Source organism: Triticum aestivum, chromosome 2B (assembly GCF_018294505.1).
Source record: "Triticum aestivum cultivar Chinese Spring chromosome 2B, IWGSC CS RefSeq v2.1, whole genome shotgun sequence".
Taxonomy (NCBI): Eukaryota; Viridiplantae; Streptophyta; class Magnoliopsida; order Poales; family Poaceae; genus Triticum; species Triticum aestivum.
Window position 1 is genome coordinate 9,223,620 of NC_057798.1, and position 19,380 is coordinate 9,242,999.

The following is a 19,380-nucleotide window of genomic DNA, read 5'->3' on the forward strand; positions in this document are numbered from 1 at the left end:
GGAAAGCACGAGCACATTTGAAGAGAAATCTGAATTGGAATTGTACTTGGCTAAACCTACCAAGAGGTTGAATGAGAACATTGATATCTTGGATTACTGGAGCAAGTCTACAACTAGGTATCCGCAGCTAGCAAGATTGGCACATGATATCCTTGCTGTTCCCGTGTCAAGTGCTGCATCAGAATCTGCTTTCAGCTTGAGTAAGAAGGTTATAAACCCGAGCCGAGCCGAGCCTCACTTAAACCAAACACAATTGAGGCCTTGATGTGTTTGCAAGATTGGTATCGCTGCAAATTGGAGAAGAAAGATGGTATATAGTTTAACTTACTTTGTTTCTTTCTTCATGCTATCTACTTTAGAGTTTATAGCTAACATGTTGTTGTAGTTGTTGTAGGTAATAAGAGAAAGGCAGAAGTGGTTGAGCTAGATGATGAAAATTCTTCTTCCGATGATGAATGTAACATCCATATTCTTTGTTCATGTCAACTTGTCAAGTTCAACATGTACTTTAGCTAACCTGATGTTTACTAGTAGAATGCCCGTGCGTTGCTACGGGCTAAGGACGGTCTTCAAGGTCGAAGTTCATTTCTCCCTCATACGTCCGGGTATGTTCGGATATCAAACAGACGCTCAACGAGCTCCCCAAAATTCAACCGTATGGACAATCCGGGCTTCCCCAAATCCAGCCCATATGTGATGGAGAAATGTGGTTATCCGGACTATCTGCCATGTTATCTACAACACGCGGTCCCAACACAAAAAACCCACCCCACGATGCATCCTTCCCTTTTGTATGCTGGACCCACCTTTTCCGGCTCGGTTTCCCGCTGTAGCGGGACATTTTTCGCTGGAGTCCTCTCCTTTAAAATAGGGATACACCCACCTCATCTTGGCCATGGCGCCCTCTCTCCTTCACAACGTACTTCCCAAAGGACAGCCAAGGAGGAGTCCCTGCCAACCGCCCCGCTCCGATCCCTCCCCCCATGTTTGTGTCGATCCACCACCGCCATCAAAGGGGAGGAGGCATGCGCCACTCGTGACACCTCCTGAGTTAAGAAAGCGGATCCGATGTCTCCTGGGTCATTGCCCGTACATGTTGCAACACATAAATATTCAAGTGCATCAACACAGATCAAGTTAAACATGTACCTTGAGATTCCTCGTGCCGCTCATGCATATTACACCGCCTCCATTGTATCTAAGCCGCCCTACACAAGAGGTCGAGGCATCATATACACCCGCCCTGTCCCCCGGCCTTGTCGTGGGCGTGATATTGCTCTAATCTCTCGTCCCTCAAATCTACCTCGTATATTAAAATTAGTAAATATTTATCAGATGATTTTTGTAGTGGATTTTAATCCTGATCAGTAATATTTTCCTACAAAGACAGTTCTGGATATAGGAACAAAGCTACATAAAAATTACTTTGAGACGCTTCCAATTCTATATGATTACTATCATCCATTTTTCAAATGAGAACATGTGACACCACCGCCACTGCTGACCACCAACTCCCATTCAAAATATAGCTAGTAAATATTCCATAAACTGTCGTCCTAGCAAAAGGAGAACCAGGAACAATGAAAGAGCAAACTTAACGAAAATAAGCTTGCACTTGCATTTGGTTCAATGTGCTAATGAAAAATGGGATAACAAGCCAGCACCTTAAAATTTTCTTTTAGACGTGAGCTGCTGTACAAAATGCTAACCTAACCCCCAATTATAATAAGAGTATGAAACTGGTTGACAAATCCTCCCACTGCCCGACCTTATTTTCCAATGTACTCTACCACACATGCACAAGAATTTACAATTTCCCAAACAAACTACCATAACATTTCATGCTTGAGTTGTCCCAGCATCACTGAAGTCTCGGTGAGGAATTTCACAACAACCTCATGAGGACAGACTGGCCCCTACCCAGCAAGGCAGCAACAAGGAGAAGTCCAACATCTCCTCCTCCGAGAAGCCCCCACCCTCCGCCTCAAGAAACTCCATTCACCATGTCCTTGTCCCTCTTTCCCTCCATCTCGTCCTTCACCCTACTCTTCTCTCCTCTCTCATCCGACCCCTTCCTTATCATATTCCTCAGCGCTCCATCCACCTTCTTCCTTGCCTAAAGCAATTCGGATAATAGTAAATTATGGTATTTGTGCATCAACATCACAATAGTTGTCCAACTAAGTCCAACAAGATTCCCAAAACTGGAACATATTGCATCATACAAATAGATGCATAAAACAACACAAATTGCAGACACCTGTAAAGACAAGACTCTAAGAAATTAATAGTGCCAATACATGTTGTGATAACTACTACATGAATTCAACTTAAACTTGCAAGACAGGAATGCAGGCTATACACTGAACCTTTATCATCCTATCGGCATAACCAGTACATAGCCATTCATTCCCAGATCAAATTTGTAGATCATACCCAATCAATGTGACAACTAATGATCTGCATACATATAGGAATACCATCAATAGATATCTAGAAAATAAATATTGTATTTTATGAGAACTAAGATGCTCTAATGGACCAGTATAATTCCAAGCAAACATGCAGAAGAATATTGAAGGTTTAAAGTTTTAGCGAGTATAAAATTTCAGCATATGGATATTAGAATTGCAGGCATGCTCAAAATAAATAATTTTGTCAATCCAAAATATAATATATTGTTGCATTGGTAACTGGCTGATAGTTTGCTATTAATTCTTGACATTCTTTAAAAAATCTTGACGTTTAAGTTTGTCCATGCCCATTATTATATCTGTAACGCTTAGTTCAAAACTTGAAATTAACATATGCTTTTTTTCAAACAGAATTAATCATAACAAATGGAGCAACACAAATACCGTACCACCAGACCAAGAGTTTTCTTTTATACATATTGGCATATTGACATGCTCTGTTATAATGGATGTGCAAATAAGATTTTTATTTTTGCTGGTATGCAACTAATATTCTAACCCACTGACCTAACTCAACTTAAGACAGGACAACATCATGGAGAAGGAATGTCAACAAAACTCAAGTAACAAGTACTCGTATTATGTTATGCATCCATCAGTACACAAAGTTATGATTTACCTGTTATTAACACAATTACGTGAAGAAAAGAACATGCTAAAGTTCTATGCATGTGTGTGTGTGTGTGTGTGTGTGTGTGTGTGTGTGTGTGTGTGTGTGTGTGTGTGTGTGGAGAAACTAACCAAATTTAAATGTGTATTTCTGAACAAATATACTCACATCACAAATCCTTCGATCCAAGTGTGTGAATTCCATCCGATCAAACCTGCGATAAGAGAAATTGAAAAGGAGAGACATGTCACCTGCATCCAATTAGCGTATAGAACATCACGATATCACTACTTCACCTTTGTGGGGCCTTGATCAATGCTTCATTCTTAAACATTACAGCATAAACAAATGCACATGAAAGCTAGAAATTGTTCTACTTTTTTTCATGATAGGGACTACCACACAAATTCTTTGAGATGTGGGACGGTAAGAATTGGAGCAGAGAAACGTTGATGTAGTAGGTGCTAAGCCATGTTGTAACACCTGGAAACAAATATCTAACCTAGCTAAGCAAAAAAAATTAAAAATCAAGGAAAACATAACAGACTAAAAATATCTACCCTAGCTAAGCAATAAAAAAAATTAGAGGGAAACTTAACAGACTAAACAGAACCCTAACAGGTAACTCTACAAATATTCACCTGGCATACGTTATATCATTCCAACAAATATTGGAGTTACCTGTTACTGTATTTGGCAAGCAATTTCACTTTTAATTTTAAGGAACTGTAACGTCTTGTTTTTCAGATGATCCATTCGTAGACTTTTTTCCTCAGTAAGAGGCCAACTTCAATAAGGTTCAAAAATAGATATTTTGGAAAGTCTATGGAACACCTGAGTTAGACTCAAATAAGGAATTGAAACTGCAATTGTAAAGACCAAGCTGCCATTTTTTTTTGTTCTCATTCCAGCCATTTCAACTCTCATCTTCTGAAACTCAGCCTACATCCTACAAATAAAGATGTTCAACAAATAATGGTGCAAGACAAAGCATTCTGATTACTATAATGAAAACAACTCCAATGATATTTTTTTTACATTTTCTGTGATATTATACCTGACCTGATCATCATATTAGCATTTTTATCACCTAAACTTCAAGCTATTACTTGACATCTTATGAATTAAATGGTAGCTCCAAGGAATATATCTTTGGCTTTGCCATGCTCGCTCAACTTCCCCCTGCCATGCATGTATCTGCTTAACAAAAGCACAACAGTACAACGATTTGTAGATAAATAAATACAGATACACAATCATTGATATGGTAGCGGATCATGTGGGGGTGGCGCATTATATAATCGGTTGAATTTGGAGCTCAGTGCCGTTCAATCTGGGCTGCTTGCTGGTCTGGCGTCAGTGAGCTCGTGGATATAGCAGACTAACAGTTACAATAAAATGCGTTCTTTGGTTCATGTAGAGGTACCCGATAGTAGCAGCCAATGAGGGTTCTGGCACAGCATCGTGCACGGCGTCCCCGCGCCATTGGCGTCGGCGCACTCGGCGGCGATCTCGAAGGCTGACTTGCCGGACCCCACGACGGTGATGCGCTTCCCCTTAACCAGCGCGGCGGCGTCCTCGTCGGCCATGTGGGAGAGCTGCATGCAGTGGAGCACCCGCCCGCGGAACGCCTCCGGGCCTGGGGACACCGCTGGGATGTTGGGCACGCCGCTGAAACTGCCGATGCAGAGGATCAGGAAGTCGGACTCATGCACCTCCTCCGTCTCCGGCTCCTCCTCGCCGGTGCCGCGGTCGCCCACAGTGAGGCGCCACACGCCCGAGCCGTCGCCGAAGGCCTCGCCGTTGCCGTTCCACCTCTCCCACCGGTCCGCCGCGCCCTCCGGCTCCGCATCGACGTACTCCGCGGCGACGACCCGGCTCCGGAACCTGACCTGGGAGAGGGGCACGAGATTTGTGGGTAGATAAGGAAGGGCAGGGGCCTTGATCGTGAGAAATTTTCTGAGGAACAGAAGCTGGAAAAAAATCCTGGTATAATTGGAAGGAAATAAACGAATGCGGGAGGGAGCATCTGCATGGAAAGAATCGTGGGAGGGGAGGATGGAAAGATTGGTGTTTATGGAAGCTTTTTGTTATAAAAATATTCGATATGATTTGATCCCTCTGGTATATGGAAGGGAAGGATGGAACGATTAGTGTTTTATATGGAAGGGTGGGATCGATGGAAGGATGGAATGGTTCATTTGGTTTTTCTAGGCATGGGGCGTGTGGTTCTAGTGATGCATGAATGAAAACCGGTCTTGGTTTTTGGAGGGAGGAAAAAATCGGTGGGAGGGAGATCGCCTGGTGGGGGGAGATCGTTGGAAGGCTGGAAACGAACGAAACGAACGAACGACTTACGTACTGAGACATTAGGAGTAGAGATGATTCGATTGAGATGATAGGGAAGGAAGGAAAATTGTGATTTAATCAGACAAAGTTTTGGAAAGTTCTGATTCAGCTGAGAAATAGATGGAAATAATGCCTCAGGATGAAGAGGTCATGATTAGGGTATGGCAAGAAGAACTTTTTTGGAAAGCTTTGATTCTAGTAATAATTATCATATTCGAAATTTCCTTAGTTATAGCCTTACCATACATGGATTGATTTATTACTATAATTATCATATTTGAGATTTCTAAGTTTATAGCCTTACCATACGTGGATTAATTGTGATTGATTACCATAAATACATTGGGTATTGTCGGGCAGACGAGAAAGAGAAAAACCGGTGGGAGGGGGGTGGTGGGAGGTGGGACGAAGAAAAACCGGTTGAAAATAAACCGGTTGAAAGTGGGGGGGACTATTCAACCAATTCGTCCATTAGGAGTAGAGATTTCATTTTGTAGAGTTCTTGCTAGAGCACTGAGATGAGTAGAAGATTCGGAGAAGGCATGTCGAGATGGCAACTAGCAGCTACTGGTCCTTATTTTTGGTTCTATGAATTGGCCATCTGGCATGTAATAATACATTTATGCATTTGTGTTTCTAGAAACTCGAAACTGGAATTTTTTATACTATTTGATGTGAAAACAATGCTCTTTAGTGCTGTTTTGGTGCTGATGTGCTGCTGTTTTGGTGCTGTTGTGCTTCTCTTTATGCACTTTTGGTGCTGCTGTGCTGCTATCTTGGTGCTGTTGTTGTCTTTAAGACTTTATAAGATACTATTTGCTGTTTTGGTGCTATTTGCGGTGCTGTTTTGATGTTACAACGTCGAGGGCCTTTGGGAGGGCTTAGGGCTTTCGGGCTTTCTGTGTTGGGAGGGCCTGGGCCTGGGAAACATGGTATTTTCATGGGCCTGGGAGGGCCTGGGCCTAGGAAACAGACCTAGGGCTTGATGGGGCCTGGGCCGAAGCCCGGCCTGGCCCGGCCCATGGGCAGATATGTACTACCTCTGTCCCGGTTTATTAGGCCTCATTGTATTTTGGGTCCAACTTTGACCATGTATTTGACTAAAAATACATAAATTATATGCTACAAAAAGTATATTGTTGGATTTGTATTTGAAAGAGGTTTTTTAACATAATTTTTGTGACATGTAGTTTATATATTATTATTTAAATTCATGGTCAAACTTTAGCTCAAAACAAAAGGGGGCCTAATAAATTCGGACGGAGGAAGTAAGGCCGGTCAACATGGAAAAATACGAAACTACTCTATATGCCGGGTGAGTGGCTGTCATGTTTGACCGGTCAACATGGAATAATCACCTAGACTTGTACCTAGTGACAGTATTGACCAACTTCTTATGTACGATGATCTAAGTGAGCTCACGGGACAAGTTCAAGTATTATTGATGATTTTACTCTTTTATTATTAGGCTGCCACCTAAATTTGTTAAATAAACCCCAGGCGACTATGGAGGTCCGGTCCTCGTGTCGGCGCAGAAAGGAACATGTATGGATCCTGAAGATGAGTTTGTAGATGACATGCATAATACTAGTTGAAACTTTCGTCCGGTTAAAAACGAAGGTCATTGCAATTTTTTCATGCACTAACCATAACTCATCCGCTTGGACGGGTAATATCATGATTTTTGGTGAAGACAAGCCAACAAGCTTTCACGTCAGTCTCTCGAAGGTACTCATAGGGATAAGGTGTGCGTGTGAGCATAAATTGAGGTGAGTGTGTGCGCGTATGTATAAGCGCGTGTGTCTGTACTGTATTCAAAACAAAAAAAAAACGTTTCTTCAATTTGTTGGACCTGGCAAGCAAAGCCTGGTTTTGACCGCGCTAGCTGGAAGACGACTCGCACAGGCTCGAGTCTATAAAAGCAGCACATATCACAGAGTATCAACGCACAGCCGAAAAATTCATTGATATATCCACCTTACGTACCAACACCATGGTCTGGGCATCTGTGCATACTCCTACTCCTAGTCCTCTGTTTTTACTGTTAGCCATCCTCCTCTTGTCACGAGCAGCTTTGAACCCCATGTCATCTGCAACTGCAACACTAGCTGATTACAGCACCAATACAACCAGAGATGCTCTGCTCTGCCTCAAGTCCCGCCTCCACAGCCCCACCCGAGCTTTCGCCACTTGGAACGACGACACCTCACCAGATTTCTGCAATTGGCACGGCGTCACATGCACAACAAAGACAGGGCAACAACCCCTGCTGGTGGCCTTGGATATTGAGGAGGAAGGCCTCGCCGGTGAGATCCCGCCCTGCATCTCCAACCTCACTTCCCTGGTAAGGATCCACTTGCCCAACAACCAGATCTCCGGCCATATCCCGCCGGAACTTGGCCGTCTCTCCGGGCTCCGGTATCTCAACCTCAGCTTCAACATCCTCGGTGGCACCATCCCTTTCAGCCTTGGTAACCTTCGCAACCTTTCGTCTCTAGACTTAGGCAACAATCGGTTTTCCGGCAAGATTCCGCCGCTGCTCGGGAGCTCCCCGGCGACAGAGTTTGTCAACCTCCCCAACAATCTTCTATACGGAGAAATCCCACAATCACTAGCAAATAGTTCCTCCCTCCGTTACATTTCTCTTGACAACAACAGCATTCAAGGGGCTATCCCTTCGTCCCTGTTCAACAACTCAATCATCATGGAGATACACCTTTCGCACAACAATCTTTCTGGTGCAATTCCACCTTTCATCATGTTCCCTTCAAAACTCACCTACCTAGATCTCTCCCAAAACAGTCTTTCCGGACCCGTGCCATCGTCGGTGGCAAACCTCTCGTCCCTTACCTCACTCGACCTCTCGCACAACCAGTTGCAAGGATCCATTCCAGATTTGGGTAGACTTGCAGGGCTACAAAGACTCGGTCTCTCCTATAATAGTCTGTCAGGCATAGTGCCACCCTCCATTTACAATCTGTCTTCATTGAACGTTCTTAGACTGACAAGCAATAACCTTGGAGGAACACTGCCTTTTGATATGGGTAACACGCTTCCTAACCTCCAAACACTGAGCATGGCTGATAATCATTTTGAGGGAGACATCCCTGCCTCACTACAAAATGCCTCTGGCATGGTGTATATCCATCTAGCCAACAATTCTCTAACTGGGGTGGTTCCTTCTTTCAGCTCCATGCCAAGTTTGAAGTATGTAATGTTGTACGCAAATCACCTAGAGGCTGGAGACTGGACATTCTTCTCCTCTTTGGCGAATTGTACACAGCTGCTGAAACTTAATGTAGGTGACAACAACTTGCGCGGGGATTTACCAGCAAATTCCATAGCAAATCTTCCCAAGAGCTTGACTGCTCTGACTCTCCGGTCAAACGACATCTCTGGCACCATCCCCTTGGAGATTGGAAACCTCTCAAGCCTTTCCATGCTCTATCTTAATACTAATCTTTTGATGGGGTCTATACCTTCTACCATTGGTCAGCTACGCAACTTGGTTGAGCTTAGCCTGTCACAGAACAAATTTTCTGGAGATATTCCACCTTCCATTGGCAACTTAAATAAACTAGAACAACTTTATTTGCAAGAAAATCAATTGAGTGGAAGCATCCCTGAAAGTTTAGGAAGCTGCCAGAAGTTGTTGGCACTAAACCTTTCCTGTAATGCCCTTGGTGGAAGCATGAGCGGGCATATGTTGAGCAGGTTGAGTCAACTGAGTTTGTTACTAGATTTATCCCACAACCAACTCACAATGTTCATACCACTAGATATGGGTAGCTTGGTAAACCTTGGTTCCTTGAACATCTCTCACAACAATCTCATGGGCAGAATCCCATCCACACTCGGTGCATGTGTCCGGTTGGAAGCGCTTCGTGTAGAAGGGAACCTCCTGCAAGGAAGCATTCCGCAATCACTAGCAAGCCTCAAAGGCATGCAAGTGTTAGATTTCTCCCACAACAACCTATCTGGTACAATTCCGGAGTTCCTCGAGACCTTCACCTCGTTGCAGTATTTGAATATGTCCTTCAACAACTTGGAAGGACCAGTTCCCACCAGTGGAGTGTTTGCTAACACAGGTGGTATTTTTGTCCAAGGAAATCCACACCTTTGTGCCAATGTTGCAATACAAGAGCTGCCAAGTTGCTTTTCTTCAGCATCCACAAAAAATCACAAGTTCGTTCTTCCTATGTCGATAGCTCTGTCAACTCTCGTTGCACTTGCTTTGATGTTGGGGGTGTTCAATTTTCTGTTGAGGAGGAGATACAAACCCAGTGAGAAAATTGGACATTCATACATGGAATTGAAAAGGATAACATATGGCGACATAAACAAAGCAACAGACAGTTTTTCTCTAGCCAACGTAGTCGGCTCCGGGCAATTTGGGACTGTCTACAAAGGTTGCTTCAACGCGAAAGATGGTACGGTTGCGGTTAAAGTCTTCAAGCTCAATCAGGATGGCGCATTGCATAGCTTCATTGCTGAGTGCAAAGCACTGCAACACATCCGCCACCGGAATCTCGTGAAGGTTATAACCGCATGCTCAACTTATGACTCAGTGGGAAATGAGTTCAGGGCTCTAGTCTTTGAGTATATGGCCAATGGAAGCCTTGAAGACCGACTTCATAACCACCAGTGTGGTGGTTTGAGTTTGGGCGCAATGATATGCATATCAGTTGACATTGCTTGTGCTCTTGAATACCTACATAACCAGTGCATCCCACCGGTTGTTCACTGCGATCTGAAACCAAGCAACATACTTTTTGACAATGACCATACTGCACATGTCTGCGACTTTGGTCTAGGAAAGCTAATTCATGGATGTTCATTTGGAGGGCAGAGCGGCACAACAAGCATAATTGGGCCAAGGGGATCTATTGGGTACATACCTCCTGGTGAGTATGTTTTATAAGCACATTCTGAAATAATGCTAACGAAATCAAGTATGACTAACTATATCAGTTGCTGGGTTTTTTATTAATACTAGCATGTTTCACTTTTGTTCTCCGCTGAAGAATTCAAAACATTATTGCAGAGTATGGAATGGGCAGTGAAATCTCAACCGAGGGCGACGTCTACAGCTATGGCATTCTTCTTTTAGAAATGCTAACACGGAAACGACCTACTAATGAAGAGTTCAGTGATGGCTTGACGCTCCGCAAGTATGTAGAAGCATCACTTTCACGAACCGAAGACATTCTTCAACCCAGCCTTACTTGGGAGACGGGAGATCAGCGTGTTGATGATATCCCAAAGATGAAAGAATACAAGACACTTGCACTTAGTTATGCTCTCCGGCTCCTGAAGCTTGGTTTGTTATGCTCCACAGAATCACCAAAAGATCGTCCAGCGATGCATGATGTCTACAGTGAAGTCATAGAAGTAAAAGAGGCATTCTTCTCTATGGACAACAAAAGCAAAGACCCTAAATAATGAAGGCAAAGACAGTCGACAAAGATGAAGTTCGTTGCTTCGACCACAGCATGACAACATGTTGCTATCTTTTTCCTCAAAAAAGAACATGTTTCTATCTTTTTTCCTTTTCTGTAAGCCAATATGTTTGGCTCGCTGTAATAATTTGATTGCATACACTCCCAGTGATGGGTTTCTAATGGGGATTTTTTTTTTGATATTTTCTTTGCTGGAAAAACTAAAGACTATAGGACAAAAACACATTGTATGCACATGTCAGATCCCCACATAAATAAATATTAAATGGTATATATAGTTAGAACTGTAAAGCTCATTTTCCAGTTCATCTCTGGCCACGAACTTGTAAATTTTCATCAAAATTTGTGATCATTTTGTGACCTAGACAAAAACTTTCAAGATATTCGAGATCATTCTGCTTGTCATACTGGAGATCATTCTGCTTATCGCCATGGTGAATAGCCATAGATTTGTCTTTTTCATACAATGAATAGCCATATACACAGGTTGCCTGGTCATACATGAGAGATCATCTGTAGCTGCAGGCCAAGGTTGCAACCACACCAAAATGATGTATTAAAATCACCAGACAAATACTCTTTACACAACACGCATACAAAAAAAACCGCAAAACGATAAATCACGGTCTCCTGGTCGCATGCAAGTACATAAACTTCTAACATTCAGCTTCCACATTCTTATCGCACGAAATAGCATAGTGCGTCACCCAAGAGCCTTTTTTACACTCTCGGTTCAGCAGGGAGGAATGGTATACCTGCATCTGACCAGCACCTAAGAGCACCCCAAACATTTACTTACTGGGCCTAGGAACTCTAGAAAGCCAAGTGTCGGCAGGGGTGAATTTTCATCTGTTTTACAGGGCAGGTGTTTGAGGAATGCCCTAATTGTGCCCGTAACAGGTTATAAATAAGTTCTGAATCAGGAAAGTTTAGTTCGGTACTGATTTCTGTATATGTCCCAAAACTGGTCCAACTTGAGAGCTTAAGAACGGCATTTGACGAAGCTCCGCTCGGGATATAGCCCGACCTGCCGCGTCGCTCCGCTCGGGCGACTCAGGAGAAAACTTTGTGCGTTGCTCGCGGCCACCTCCTGTGCGCCCCTCTTCTCCGCCGCTACCACTGGCCTCGCCGCAGTGCGGCCGCCTGCCTCCAAAAGGTGGTTCGGGGAGATCCTGTGGTGGACGCGTGGTGCCGGGTGGTCGGGGTCATCCTGGTGGCGACTTCTGCCCAAGCTCGTCTCCGAGGGGCGCGGTGTGCCCTGGGGGAGCAGGGTGGCAGCGTGGTGCCGCGAGGCCTACTCGCTGGCGCCTGGGTATGGCGTGTGCGGGCGTTTCACCTCAGCGGCGGATCTGGACGGCGCGTTGGATCCTGGCCAGGGGCTCGCTGTGGGCGTCAGGCTGCGATCCCTGGCGGCGGTGTGATGGTCGCGCCGTCCCCGGCCACTCACGTGCCGTGGGGGCGGGCCAGGCCGGTGGCCACCCATTTTTCTCTTTCGAGCCAGATCCAAGTTGGGGGCGGTAAGGTGCCTCCTCTGCTCATGTCCTCCCACGGATCTAGCACCCCTCAACGCGTCTTGCTTAGTTCCACCCTTTTTGGCTGCTGCGGTGGTGTGTTGGACCGGTAGGCACTCAGTCGCCATCGTAGCAGGAGCTTGGTTGCCCCCATACGTTGGTGGCTCCGGTCTCAGCAGCGACGTGGCTAAGCAAAGGGTGGCGAGGGTGATGCTCCGGGCAAAAGCCCTATGTTGTCTTCGGTCGGCACCGGCAGCAGCAACTTTGTAGCATCAGATCCCTTCTTGGAGGTGTCGTTGTGTAATGCATTGGTTCCTTGCCTCCGTTGTTCATTCTCTGTGTGAAAGCCTTAGATCCAACTCCTGGATCGGACGGTGGTGTCCTTGACGTCGTTACAACCTTGGTGGCGCCGGTCTTCGGAGACATTGCTCCATGCTGCTTGCCTGAGGTTCGGGGTGGTGGTTGGCTGGCTTGAGGTTGGTGGTTGATGGTGATGGTAGTGGTGCGGCTAGTCTAGGGTCGGCGGTGGTGTGTGTCATGCTCAAGTTCTCCTTGGTGCGTCTCTGCTAGGTGGTGCCCTGCGGCTATGCTGGTGGCACACAAGTGCCTGGTGTCGTCTTGGCCTCCCATAACCTTTCGAATGTACCCCCGACATAGGTGGTGTCACGGCGTTGTGCACTCGGTTGCATATCGCCTTTTTATTGCGTCGACGGTGCAGTGATGTGGTTTGGTTTGCTTGGTGATGCCCTTCGACTACGATGGGGGCACATAGGTGATATGGCGTCGTCTTGGCCTCGCGACATAGTTGGTGTCACGGTATTGTGCGGTCTCGGATGCGCGGAGCCTTTCAATTGCGTCGTGCAGTATCGTGGTTTGTCTCGGCTGGCCGATGCCATTCGACGTGCTCTTTGTTATGTTGTGTTGTGTTGTATTTTCCCTCCTTGTTCCCCCATGTTGTGTGTTGTCGGCGTGTGTTGTTTTTATTTTCTCTTCTCCCTTGTGCCCTTGTAATTTTCACTTGAACCTATCTTGTGATAGGCTGGAAAGTCTTATAGGCAAATGAACACAATTCAGGTGAGGAAATCCACCCCCCCCCCCCCCCCCCTGAAAATTTTTAAAAAAATGGCATTTGCACATTCTAAAGATCTAATTTAAGTGAACGGAACCTGGTCGGTTTCGTTTCTTGGCTAGTAACCAGTCAACTCGCCCTTTGGAAATTCGAACCCTGCTGGGTACCAAACTACCAATGCAAAATGATCTCCGGTATAACGAGCAAAAGAACTATGTTCATGTGGCACCTCCAAGCCATGATTATATGACAAAATGAAGGCTGTCGCACTCACCACTCTCTTCTCGTGTATTTTCACCATGTTGTTCTTGGTCTCTCCCTAAATATAAGGATTTGCACACAAGTTTGGATTGACGCACGCTCCACTTGACTTTTGCATAGTTGTAGCTGCCATGGATGCAGACACGGTTTGCTTGACTGAAAATCTCTACTTTCAGTCAAGAAAACCGTGTTGCCGATTCAATCTTGGTGTTGCCGATCGGGATTGCACTGCTTCAGCGTCTAGAGATAGCCCGGTGTCTTGGAACAGTCGTAGCTGCTGGGTATGAACTCACACTCTACTTAAGTTTGAATAGCTGTAGCTGACATGGACGGAGACAGAGACGCTGTGCTTGACTTATGTGCTTAACACGGAGCTTACCACGTAGTTACAGCACCAACGATGTACTGCTGTATATGGAAGACCAAGGCTTGGAGGACAGTTTCCGAGTGCACCCACCTGTCATTATCAACTGCACTAGGAAACTAGTCGCATGAACAAGAATTTGAAAGGCTAAACGGACGAGAGGGCAATTTGATGTCTCAACTCTCAACTCGCAGCATGCATCTCATAGTATCCCAAAGCACAATAAAAATCCACTGATATCCACATTACATACCAACAAGATAGTTTCTCATCCTCCTCCTGGTGTCATCAGCTTTGAACCCCTTGCCATGTGCATCACCAGCTGATAGCAGCACGGACACGAGCAGAGATGCTCTGCTCTACCTCAAGTCCCGCCTCCACGGTACCATAGGAGCCATGGTCACATGAACCAGACCACCTCACCAGATTTCTGCACCTGGCATGGCGTCTCATGCACAAGGAAGGAGCAGGCCAAGGCAACCACCCCACGTTGTGGCCCTGGATATGGCGGCGGAAGGCCTCGCCCTGGTGAGATCCCACCCTGCATCTCCATTCTCCAACCTTACTTTTCTGGTAAGAATCCACGTGCCAAACAACAGTCTCTCCGGTAACATCCCACCGGGTTCTCAACCTCAGCTTCAACGTGCTGAGCGGCACCATCCCATCCAGCCTCAGCACACTTCACGGGCTTTTCTTCTATGGATTTGGGTGGCAACGGACTTTCTAGAGAGATTCCTCCGCTCCTTGGGGTCTAGAGTACCCCCTTGTGAGATCGAGAAACCTTACATACCGTAAAATTGCGACAAAGCCCTCCAAAACTCCCAAGTTGTGGTAAGTGATGACATGTCATCACCGGAGGAGATGAGAGTGGCATTTTCAAAGGATACCCCTCAACAGTTGACTTCGCAAAACCCAACCCAAAAACTAAATAAAAGACAAGCAGGCAACAATGCAAAAAAAATAGGCTTTGATGTCACGTGCTGACACATGCCGATGTCAGTCCGCTGGGATTTAATTGAATCTCAGTCCACTGAGCCATAGACTTCACGTTCAACACAACATGGTGACATGCCTAACACGGCGGAGCTCGAAGACTATTCTCTAAACAAAATTCAAACTGAATCTTTTTTTACAGAAAGGCCCAAGGACATAAATAAGTATAACAAGTCTTTACAAACACCCTTGAGGAAAAAAGAAAATTACATTCAAATCCTTAGGGGTGCCAAAATCCTCTTCCTCTCATCTGTGTGAGCTAATCCTTGGTACAAAATGTTGAACTTCAATCAGATCTTCTTCCATACAAGAATTTTTTTTCAGCATAGAGGAATGATAGACCTATATCTTATCAACACGATCTAGCCCATAAACATTTACAACTTTACAGTTACAGTCATGATCAATGGCCGCAAGAACATGGACTTGTGCGGCAAACACATCCGGGCCAATTAGGATCGGCTTGGTCTGCAAGAAAACGATTTATGACATGCAAATCGGTATTGACAATTGTGGGAGCAAATGGTAACACCTTAATATTACCATGATAAACAAAAATCTGCGCTAGTGCTTCGATTAGAGCAAGCATTTCCGAAACAAATTAGTACGAAATGGGTCAAGATAGAGAACAGCTACAATACACACACAAAAAGTATATATGGCACATCGATTTCATTTGTCTTCACCAATTTTTATCTAACTAGCCGTACCTTTCTATGTGTTACTTTGTGGGTTTACATAAAGTAGGTGATGCGATATCTAGTAATCAAAATGAATAAGATTTGAATAAAGCATCAGAACCTAGAGGTAAATGGACTAATAAAAATTAATACAACTTTTAAGGTTTTGTTTGCTATCTAAGCCCAAATTGTTTCATGGATTAAATGGCGATGGTCTATACTCTATGTATGTGTCGATAAAAACACAAACATTTATCGAGTTACTTCACTAAAAAAAATTGCGAGGTACTTCACTAATTAGATATATTGCTAAATGGATCTATAAAACAATGTATGATATGCAAAACTACAAGGCCAGAGTGCGTAGGGCAATATTAATATTGCCTAGAAGGACACTCACGGTCGTTGGATGTAGACGCCATGGTGATAAGCAGAATGATCTCCAGTATAACAAGCAGAAGAAACATGTTCATGTGGTAGCTCCAAGTCCAGGCCATGATGATATGACTGAATGAAGGCTGTTTTTTTCAAGTCCAGGCCAGCTTCTTGGTGTATATATAAAGGATTTGCACCAGTAGGAAAGAAATTTGGAATAGCCGTAGCTGGTGTGAACGCATGCACTACTTGACTTTTGAATAGTAGTAGATGGCATGGACGCAAACACGCTCTACTTGACTGAAAGCGGAGACAATATGCACGCTGCGTCAAGGCGGCCCTTTTCGCGGAATTAATGTACAGAGGAAGACAGGGTTCTCGACCTTGACCTTGTGAGCCAGATCGTTTTATGGTTTTTTTAAACAGTGTAGACGCAGATGCTCATATATGCGCGCATACATTCCCCCATATGAACGCATACATGCATATCTTATCTCTATGAGCACTCTGAGAGACTGAGCCGGCATATCATCTCGAGATTTCACTAAGTCACTATAGGCGCCTCATAGTCGATGGGAACGTCTCCTCCCACTGAACACGCTTCGCCGGAAATCCTGAAATAAATCCAGGATAAATGCGAGCACCGGGACTTGAACTCTCGTTGGTTCGCCAAATAATTTTATGTTAGTCCATGTATGCTCACCCAATCCGAAAACATCTATATATATATATATATATATATATATATATATATATATATATATAGAAAGTCTATTTAAGACCCAGGGTGAAGAATAATTTATTCCTCACCCTGGTCGATCGACCGAGCCAGACCTTACACCCAACTAAGCAGCCACCATTCTGCGATCGGAAGAAAGGCCCATCCCTTGCTGTAAATTTACATCAGGGGCGACGTAATTTTACCTTTTATGCGTTGACTCAGAACACAGCCCACCTCTCCGTCCTTTTCTAATCTGCTGCGAACAGTTTTTGATACAATACTTTTTAGAAAGCTGCGAACGGTTTTGGGACTATCGACGGCGAACGGCGGCGTGGTGCTTAACAGGTTGGCTAGGTCTTGGGCGGCGCCGTGGTTGGTTATGGCGGTGCAGGCTTAGCGGCGTGGTGCTCGGTGGCAGTTGGTGGCCTCAGCCGTGTGGTGAGCTCTCCAGTTCCTCGGTGACGGGCAACACAGCGGATTATATCGGCTGCGACCGCTTCGTGCTCTGTGCTGGCCACGCCGGCCCCTCTCCATCTCGCGAACTACGACGGCATCACGGTGAGCTCTCCACACTTTGGTCTTTTGTTCGGATTTATGCCCCTGTATTTTTCCTCCTGTCCTCACCCAATCCATTGAGGAACTTAGGCATAATCGTGGACATGTCTTGCCGGCTGTGGCGGCTGCCATGGTGCGAGGGTGTGGCCCTTCACAAATTCGGTGTGTATTGAACAATTGATGCATCCCTGTGCTGGGTTCCTGAAGTTATACTGGTTTCAATTTGGGTGGTACGGCCTTTGGCAGATTTGATAATGTGCGCCTTCTTCCTATATCAACCAAGACTGAACAAAAAATTGCATGGCCGTGGTGATCTGGTCCACGAGATGATGACTAGATGTTGGGGGCAAATAAAGAAGAGCTTCTCTCCAGATCTGACCAACGCAGTCCTACTAATCTCCTATCTTCCATAAATAGAGCTAGCAGTGCGTTTATGTCTGTTGACTCCTTAGGTTCAGTGGTTTTTGTATAATTACTCCTCAATTTAGCATGCCCACATGCTGCAATTTCTATCTGCCGTGGACCATCAAATGTTAGTTAATAGATTAAGAAATAAGAGCTACTTAGTGTAATCATTATGGATCTATGTAGGTTTCAGGTCTCTGGGTCTAGAATTAGGCAATAAAACGTGGGTTGTAAGATAATTGGATTCATAAATTGGTCTTGGGATTTATATTAGCTTCAAGAGAACAGTTGAGCTCAAAGAAGACAAAGCAAACAGTATAACTAGTACTGAGATGAGAAGTATCTCAGGTCTGTAGGTGCAGAATCAGGATGGATATTATAATGGATTTTCCCATTTGAATTGGGTTTCAAAGATGAGTTGTCGCGATATGTAATTTTTATCTTCTTATATTTCAGTTCATAAAACATATAGGGTAATTAGTATTACTTCTATATTTCAGTCCACTTAAACTCTTACTGATTTATTCCCGTTTTTGTTTTTACAAACAATGGTTTAACCATTGCCATTGTTGTTTGTGTTTGTGTTGTAGCCTGTTGTGGCCTAAGATGAGCTCAAGCCTGAATCCTTTAGTTTAGATCCTATTACTTTTCTCAGATTATGTGGTCCAGTTTTGGTTTGCGTTGCTCCAAACCTAGCACTTGCAGTTGCTTGTTTCAGAAATCCAAGTTATGTGTCATATTTCGGGCGTCGAGGTAAATCCTTCCAGCTGATGCATATTATCATTATGCGCTTAATTACTACATGTGCAGTTGTCTCATAATTATTGCGACCCTAATTTTTATGGAATTTTCCTCCATTCAGCCTTTTAAATTTCCTAAAGACGCTCTTGCTGCAATACAACGTTGGCATGTAATGCGCTTAGCTATATTACTAACCAATGACTAGTTATGCAGCAGAGAGAGAGAGAGAGAGAGAGAGAGAGGGAGGGAGGGAGGGAGGGAGGGAGAGGGAGAGGGAGAGAGAGAGAGAGAGAGAGAGAGAGAGAGAGAGAGAGAGAGAGAGAGAGAGAGAGAGAGAGAGAGAGAGAGAGAGATGGCTTACTTCCTGCATTCATTTGGCCAAGGCATAATTTCTGATCCATCATAGAATGGATCTTTTTTCTTCTGATCATGTGAGGCCTTTGTTGCTACCAAAATAGAATACATATTTATCAACCATTTACTACTAAAACAATAATCATATTTATCGACTTTCTACTTTGTACTGAAGCTTACGAATTTAACATCTGTTTTGGCACATTCTTGAAACAAACATAATTTTATGTTTCTTGCCCAGCAATTGTTTCTATACGGATCCATATCAACATTTTTTGCTTCAAATTCCTATAAACTGCAAGGCATTGCTTTTGGTATTTTTTAACATGTTTTCTTGTCTTTCAGAGGAATCCACTCAAATATGACTAATTTGTTTCCATTCACCTTTTACTACTATACCACTGCCAGATTTATTCATTTTTTACTTATTTATCTACAGATTATCTGCATGGTTTTCCA

At 44.4% G+C, this 19,380-nt stretch overlaps 2 protein-coding genes across 2 annotated transcripts; one reads left to right on the plus strand and one right to left on the minus strand.

The window, feature by feature from the left end:
• Positions 1–1,984: 1,984 nt before the first annotated feature.
• On the minus strand, positions 1,985–7,428 carry LOC123038719 (uncharacterized). The gene is made up of 7 exons (XM_044462218.1): positions 7,420–7,428; positions 5,443–5,542; positions 4,511–5,113; positions 4,142–4,146; positions 3,253–3,335; positions 2,469–2,493; positions 1,985–2,116 (listed from the first exon to the last, which is right to left on the minus strand). Exons 1-7 carry the CDS (start codon positions 7,426–7,428, stop codon positions 1,985–1,987), a joined length of 957 nt encoding a protein of 318 aa, XP_044318153.1.
• Positions 7,399–11,072, plus strand: LOC123039904 (LRR receptor-like serine/threonine-protein kinase EFR). Its single transcript, XM_044462884.1, has 2 exons — positions 7,399–10,337; positions 10,478–11,072. The coding sequence occupies exons 1-2, from the start codon at positions 7,427–7,429 to the stop codon at positions 10,873–10,875; spliced, it is 3,309 nt and encodes a 1,102-aa protein (XP_044318819.1). The 5' UTR covers positions 7,399–7,426; the 3' UTR covers positions 10,876–11,072.
• Positions 11,073–19,380: the final 8,308 nt, after the last annotated feature.

What these genes read in the sequence shown, in the direction of transcription:
- LOC123039904 (XM_044462884.1), top strand. Translation starts at nt 7,427, where the DNA reads ATGGTCTGGGCATCTGTGCATACTCCTACTCCTAGTCCTCTGTTTTTA. An exon ending in TATTGGGTACATACCTCCTG is followed by an intron (nt 10,338 to 10,477) that starts GTGAGTATGTTT and finishes ACATTATTGCAG; the next exon opens with AGTATGGAATGGGCAGTGAA.
- LOC123038719 (XM_044462218.1), bottom strand. An exon ending in TACTCCTAATGTCTCAGTAC is followed by an intron (nt 5,114 to 5,442) that starts GTAAGTCGTTCG and finishes CTTTCCATGCAG; the next exon opens with ATGCTCCCTCCCGCATTCGT. An exon ending in TGGATCGAAGGATTTGTGAT is followed by an intron (nt 2,494 to 3,252) that starts GTGAGTATATTT and finishes TTTATTTTCTAG; the next exon opens with ATATCTATTGATGGTATTCC.